The 7,828-nt window shown below is 37.3% G+C and overlaps 1 protein-coding gene across 1 annotated transcript; it reads left to right on the forward strand.

The window, feature by feature from the left end:
• Positions 1–314: 314 nt before the first annotated feature.
• RCN1 (reticulocalbin 1) lies at positions 315–7,207 on the forward strand (the record flags this gene model as incomplete). Its single annotated transcript, XM_010162864.1, has 5 exons — positions 315–508; positions 2,073–2,251; positions 2,807–2,867; positions 5,761–5,960; positions 7,100–7,207. Coding segments are annotated over 5 exons (742 nt in total), but the record flags the coding sequence as incomplete, so codon positions are not given.
• Positions 7,208–7,828: the final 621 nt, after the last annotated feature.

The raw sequence follows: 7,828 nt of genomic DNA on the forward strand, positions 1-7,828 counted from the left end.
CAGGGAAGAACAGGACCCCCTAGGTTAGTAGATACAACCTAAGAAATCCAGTTAGTATCTGAGGTACTTGGTCACTAATTTTGATCGTGCAAGTTCTGTTTCAATTATTCACAGCAATACTGAATAATAAATAGAGACATATCCCTTAAAATAACCTGCAAAATCCAAGAAAGCCTTAGCCAGTTGGGCAGCTTTATCAGTTATATGCACTGCATTTTTGTGGAGAATCAGGACCAGATAAAGATTACTGAAATTGGACTGACATGTTGTTTGTTTTTCTGTCAACTCTAAACAATGCTGGTCTCTTTTTACAGGAAAATTGTGGATAGAATAGATGACAACAAAGACGGCTATCTCACAACAGAGGAATTAAAAAACTGGATTAAACGGGTACAGAAACGCTATATCTATGAAAATGTGGCTAAAGTTTGGAAAGACTATGATCTAAACAAGGACAATAAAATTGCCTGGGAAGAGTACAAACAAGCCACATACGGTTATTATCTAGGTAAGATAACATTTTCAGATTATATGATCAAAGACTATTGAGATTATAAGGCATGATTTCATGCCTTACAGTCACCAGGAGTTTGGTGTCACATTTAGAACTCTTGAAAATTACATTAAATTTTATAGATGCTCAGAGGTCAAAAGCACTTCTTAGTTGTTTATTGCAGCTATTTCCACATGGGTCACCAGAACACAGGAGGTTTTGTAGAGGGCTTATTAAATGTGCTGACAATGCTGAATTAAAGTCTCCTCCAGTTAGAGATATTTTTTTAACATTAAAAAAGGTACTTTAATGAAAAAATAATATATTATGTAATTAACCAGTATTTGTTAATTCAGCCTCTCTAAACTTTTAAGATTCTAGATGCTAAGAATTTAGGCTGGGTCTAAGCTATATCAAAGTTATTGATTAAAATAGTTCTTGCAGAATAACATGCTTCAGACTGTGATCAACTGCAAATGAAAATCCATAACAAATCAGGCAAAAGAAACATGTATTAAAAATATACCTGAATCTTTTTCTCTCCCACATACGTTCCCTTTGCTTTTTATAAGTTAATGAAGGGAAAGGAGAAGAAGAGATCACTTAAGCTAAAGGGCAATGCTGACAGAACAACAAATTGGTATTAATTGACCATTTATACTGGAAATGAGAAAACAGTATCTACCTACCATAGAGGGAGTTTCTGGAGCAAGCTTCCAGTAGCAGTAATAATTCCAAAGTCTACCTTAGATTAAAATGGAGTTGTGGAAGGAAATATCTGACACACCATCCCTTCAGCAGTGTCCCTGGGAGCCCTGCTCAGCTCTTTGTCCTAGCTCTCTGTAATCCTCAAGACTTGGAGAACAGCTACTACATTGTGATCTTGTGTTAATGCACACTTGAAATGCCCATCTGTGATTCCTAACCTAGTCTTTTTCAACTGTGTTCGCCTCACAAAATGCAAATTATGAATTTGTTATGAGTATTTTACATGTTTGAAGTCAGTCTAGTGATCTTATTTTAAAAATTATATCAAATACCATTCATTTTATGCCACTGAACACCCTGAAAAAATGTCATTATTTTAAACTGAAAATAATTGTTAGGTTCCCTGTAGCAGAGGTGTAGCAGTTAGATAATTTCAGTCTGCCAGCTTCTGAAACCACTTTCCTTTAGCTTGCTTGCTTTTTGAAGCTGAAGAGTTGTGTAGATCATACTGATTCCTAAGAAGAATAAAACTTCTGTGAATGAAATCTACCCCAAATACTACCTAAGTAGTGCTTGTAAAAGCAGATTAAAAAAAAAATATATATCTATGAAGGATGATATACAGTACTGCAAAATTCATTATCCTGGATTCCAGCAGAAGGCTTACTCAAACTTTTACCTATATTAAGTCACTTTTAAAAATCAAACCAAGTGCTTGAGCCCTGAATTTAAAACTTCACAGGACGGAGAAGTTCCGTTGTAACACGGCAATAAGCCTTTCTGTTTCTAGACTCTAACAGCAAATTGGGGTACTCCATTGTGGTAATATATTTTAAAAGGAACATAGTTTTGAGATCTTCTTAATTTGCAGAAAATCCTGAAGAATTCCAAGATGCAACCGATCAGCACAGTTTTAAAAAAATGCTGCCCAGAGATGAAAGACGATTCAAAACTGCAGACCTGGATGGAGACTTAGCTGCCACTCGTGAAGAATTCACTGCTTTCCTTCACCCAGAGGAGTTTGAGCATATGAAAAACATTGTCGTTTTAGTAAGCAGAGCAAAAACAATGCCATTGTTTTGACTTTTATTTTTTTTTTTTGGATGAGCTTTGAAATGCTTCTCTAACCTTACCATGCAGGATTTAGAAAAAGACACAAACCTTATAGCCAGGTAGGGAACAGAAAGGGTTGCCTTTCATGAAATTCACTTGATTTAGAGTTCTCAGCATAAGAAAGACTTGTTAAATTCACTTAGACAGCTCCTAAATGGAATCAAGAAACAATCTTGGGGCACAGACTTAACAGCAAAATGAAAGGAAGAGTATGCTGACATGCAGAAGCTAAGTGTTTGAGACAAGCTTGTATCTGCCCCTAGTTTAAGACTTAAGCGTGGTGTCCAGTTCATTCATGTGCAGGGAGTTTTTTCAACATTAAAGGATATTTGTATATACATTGTGTAAACAACAATCACACTGGAATCAGTGAGAGTGCATTTGCCTGTGTACAAGGGCAAGTTAAGGCCTCAAACATGAAATGATTGGGGAGGCGCGGAACCAGAATTCTTTGTTCTCTCTTGATTACTTCAGTGCAAAATTGTTTTCCAGGAAACCTTAGAAGACATAGACAAAAACGAGGATGGTTTTGTGGATCAGGATGAGTACATTGGTGAGTGTTGAGGTTTGTTTCTTATATAATCTCCAGTCCATTTGTCCATCTTCTCTCAAGTTTGCAGCAGTATTAACAACCCAAAGATGAACATTTTTGTGCTGCAGTTCAACTGTTTTAAACCAACCATCCAATCCAGGCCGATAGCAACATAACCAGCAAAAGGTTCCTCGCAGTTTACAGCATAAGATCCTCTTCTTGGTCTCATATAATTTGGCTAAGAGGGTCTGGAATAATATTTTTCATGACAGGAATACTCTTTGTATACTTGATCCCATTAACAGCTTTTTGAAGGCATGGTGTAGAAATGCAGGAGGATCAGAAAGTAAATTAGTCTCTTCCCAAGTATGAATGATACTTGACTGTGCCAAATAGCTGTGAAGCATACATTGCAAAATAGAAAATTCACCTTTTTGCTGCTATTTATTTTCCTAATTTAATTAGTAAGTAAGAACCTGTACTTCTTTATTGATTTGTATGGTAATACCATTATGTTTCTTCTAGAAATATAGGACGCATTAAAAATGCACTGTGCAAAAGTAGCACTAAAATTTAAGATTCTCAGAGAAGTTGTGAAATGCGTGAAAGTCAGCTGTGCATTACTTCAGGGGCAGAGAGAGAACAAAATGGGCAACATCAACAGCAGATCAATCACAGTTAATTTTCACAGGCTTTAGTCACACTAAGCAGTTAGCTGCTGTCTTGTAGTTAGACCTATGAAGGCAAAACGGAAGCAGGACTGGAGATCAGCAGTACATAATACATTTTAGCCTTTCGAATTGTTATGCCGATACCAAAAGCTAACTTCCCAGCACAATCACTTTGATTGGTTTTAAATCAAGAAAGTAGCACCAGGAAAGCATTAGTGCAAACTCAGATGAGTCTTTCTGTTTCTAGTGGTGCTATAAAGATCACTTCACATATAATCAGGAACAATATACACATGTTAATTAATGGCAGGGGGTTTCTATTCCTTGTAAATTATATTTAGCCTCAGAATGTGAATGCTGTTCATTTATGACTGAAATAACAGAGCAGCATAATTTCCACAGTAATTTCAGTTCACTCAGTGACATTACCTACATATAATTATAAGGTAATTGTCAACATTTGTTACCATGTGAATGCTGTTTTTTCTTGTCTTCTATAGATAGGAACATAGAATGTTCTAGTCACGATCACCCCACACTGGCAAGGATGATAAAAATCAAATTGACAGGACATGTCAGTTGCTTCAAATAAACAATATAATTTGCACTTTAAAAAATTAAAAAAGAAAGTGAATGCGTTGTCTGAAGTTTTCTTCATGAGTTGAGGAAAACTATGCTGAAAATATTTCTACTTCCCTTTTTCAGTTACAATATTTCTGATTTTTAATCAAGCTGGGGTTAAAAAAAAAGAAAACCAATTCTCTTCTTTGATAGTCTATAAGGAACAATGAACAAGTCCAAAAATAATCAGTCTTTAGATCAGGTATTTGATGGGGAAATCTGCTGAGGGTTATAGAATGATTCCTCCTCCCTCCTTCCTTCCTTCCTCCTATTTTGTCTTTTACAAAATTTGGTTTAGATTTTACACAAGCAGTGAAAATAACCCTGGTCATGTTAAGTAGAGAGAACTAAATTCTTACTGCATGAGTGGGTAAGAGAGTATTTCAGGGACACTGTGGACAGTTCTACCAACAGAATTTTAGCCTAGTGTATGCGCTCACGCTGCAGGCTGGGGGGAGGTCATTCCTAGATTTGAGACCAGCATTTATTCTTCCTGTAGATAGCAGCCAGCTTCTGGCCCTGAGGCTCTCTATGTGGGCTGCACTTTTCCTTAGTATGTCCTTGAAACAAAACCCACAAGGCATAGGAGTAGTATCACAAAGCAGGCTTTAAGTATGAGTAGAAAAGTGGAAAGCTTGAAGAGTAGGCAGCCCTGACAAGCAAGAAACAACTGGTTGACCACGGTGACCAGAAGAATAAAGTGGACGCACTACTCATAGTTTGGAAGGCCTATGCTGTAAAGAACAGATACACTTACTCTTAATAATCACTGCTACTCTCCCAACTCTGTTTACATGGATAGCTGCTGCCACTGTGGCATTTTCCTGCTTATGCTTCTTAAATACAGCACAGGACTGATGTACAGAGCAGCTCATGTACCTAATCTCTGCATCCTATGTCACAAATGGTACTCCATCCCAAGGTACCAATCTATGACAGGTGCACTGCCTGTGGTCTCTCACACAGAATGCACCACTGATTAATGACTTCTCCAGGTCTCTCTGTAGAAGAATACCTGCAGTGTGCTGCAGCACTGCATGGTTAGAAAAGGACACATCTACTCAGATGAATTTCTCTTACACAGACCTCTCTAAAAGCAGGACAAAAGCATTCAAGTTCAATTTAGCAATTTTTGTTTTCCTAAATTTCCTCTGTGCCTTTTTTCCCCTAACCACTCTGCTGGCTGGATTCAGATCTTATCCACAAAGACATTTGCTGGTAGGAACAAGATAAAAGTGCCGAGTTCCTTTCTCCCCATGTGTCTGAGCCCAGCACTAAAGCTTATGATTACTATTTAACCAAAGAATTTTTTTCATTCTGAAATTCAGTGGATGATGGCCTTTGAACAGGTTCACCTCTCATGTTAGCCTCACCAGCAGTGCACAGTTGTGATACAAGGGTAGTGCAAGGATGGACAGCATCACCAGCAGTGAAGAAGTAGACCTGAGAGAAGATACACACAGCTACTCTATTTACACCCACATTTAATTTTCTGTACAAAGAAATGCTGTGCAAAGGATAAGAAGTTTAGTCTTCCTCTGAGGAACGCTGCGCAAATGTCTAGCTTGTGCATAATTTGCAAATTAAATATGACTCAAGTGAGACCCTTATTTCCTCTCCAGCTGATATGTTTGCAAATGAAGAGGGTGGACCAGAACCTGACTGGGTAGTTACAGAGCGTGAACAGTTTGCGGATTTTCGTGACCTCAACAAGGATGGAAAGATGGACAAAGAAGAGATTCAGCACTGGATTCTCCCAAACGACTATGATCATGCACTGGCTGAAGCCAGGCACTTAGTTTATGAATCAGATGCAGACAAGGTACTTAGTGTTCTAGTGTATTTTTATAAAAGTTATATAAGGTAGTGTATATATTTTTTTAACATAGTGGCTAGCAAGAAATTATTTCTAGTAACTTTTCTTATTAATACATTTCAAATGACATTTTAGAGGCTAGAATTGGTAGCATGTTAATGTATCAATGCCAGTTTCAGTTGGTAGCATCAGAATCACAAAGCAAATGTAGTAAAATGCAGTTTAGCAGCTCTAGAAGTCCCACTGGCTTTCATTAGGTTAGATAAGAAATTGTTTATCATCTTAAACCTGGAAGTCTTAACACAGCAGAAATACTCTTTTTCCTTTTAAGAATGGTCATGGTTTTTGTATGCTAATTTAGACTGCAAGAGAAAAATAAGAGACATTACGTAGGAAGTAGCTAAAATAATCTATAATCAAACACACATCTTTGACTTAAAAGACTGGCTCAATGCATCCACTTCCTCTAACATGAGAGATTAATGGTTCAGTAGATTCTACACAGTGGTCTTCAGGAGTGTAATGTGAGCAAAGCTGGAATCTGAAAAGCCAAAACACTCTTACACAGAGTGTGTAACTTGCTAACATAAGCAACCATCTTCAACAAAATACACCAGAGGATTTTCATTTTTACCGTCAGGAAGGCAAAACCAAACCACAGGGAAAAACTGTGTACTAGATAACCTATATACTGTTTGTCAGTAAGTTAATTACAAAGAACTTTCAATTAGCAGTTTGACCTAACTGAAGCCAGTGTGACTTCTGTCTTCCACTGGAGTCCACATTTCACTCAAAAAAAACCAAAACAAACCCAAACAAACCACAAAAAACCCCAACAAACCAAAAAAACCCCACCACAATTTCATCTATCAGTGGAGATTTCTGTTAAGGATAGATTTAGATAGATATGACATGTCTCCCTTTCTATGCTGATAGCTTGGAGTAGATCAAAGCTTGCTCTTAAGGGTCGCTCCGTGGAAGCCAAGAGCCCAACCTAGAAACATCACAAAACAGTTACAATGATTCCTGAATCTGCAGTCTGCTGCTTTGAAGAACTGTCTGTTTCCCTGGGCTCTTATCTGTGCTAATGTGTCTTACTTAGCTTTGAAAATATTCTTACAGAGATTTTATTTTCCTCCCACCAGGATCAAAAGCTAACAAAAGAGGAGGTTTTAGACAACTGGAATATGTTCGTTGGAAGTCAAGCTACTAATTACGGGGAGGACCTCACAAGAAACCATGATGAACTATGATACAGTGTACCAACCAGTATGCCACAGACCTTTTCTCCACTTTACTGAAATCACCGTGTCCATCCCCTCTTTTTGGGGAAGGTGGGCAAGGGACACACTCACAACTGAATGACTTGCATTAATATATTTTTAACATGCCAGCTTATTACCTCAGAAACTGCGTAGAAATAGTTTTTTACTTTTTTTTCTCATACTGTTAAATACAATATCTAATTACTACAGTTTTATTTTGGAAAAAATAAAAAGGTAACTTTTCTTAATAGCCTGATCTGGAAAAGGCACTTCTAAAACATAATTGCAATGATCTTTAACAGTGAAATGTTTTCTTCAAATACCCATTTTTACTATAGTGAAATGCAGCTAGGATTAGAAAGAAACTGAATGTTTAAACAGACTGTTACTTAGTCATCTTTTTTAATTGTATATAACAACTTAGAGTTATGCTTTGACCCTCTTAGACAGAGAAAAGGTTTGACACAGCAAATTCAGAACCTTTTTCTCAACACTGTTTTTCTCTCCTAGTTTGAGTCAGAGGTGCTGAAGAAGGTATCCAGCAGCCCTCTACCTTATAGCTTTGCAAGTACATTTACAACTGGCCCTTCTCTCTAACCCCCATCACAG

Source organism: Antrostomus carolinensis, unplaced genomic scaffold, assembly GCF_000700745.2.
Source record: "Antrostomus carolinensis isolate BGI_N321 unplaced genomic scaffold, ASM70074v2 scaffold42662, whole genome shotgun sequence".
Taxonomy (NCBI): domain Eukaryota; kingdom Metazoa; phylum Chordata; class Aves; order Caprimulgiformes; family Caprimulgidae; genus Antrostomus; species Antrostomus carolinensis.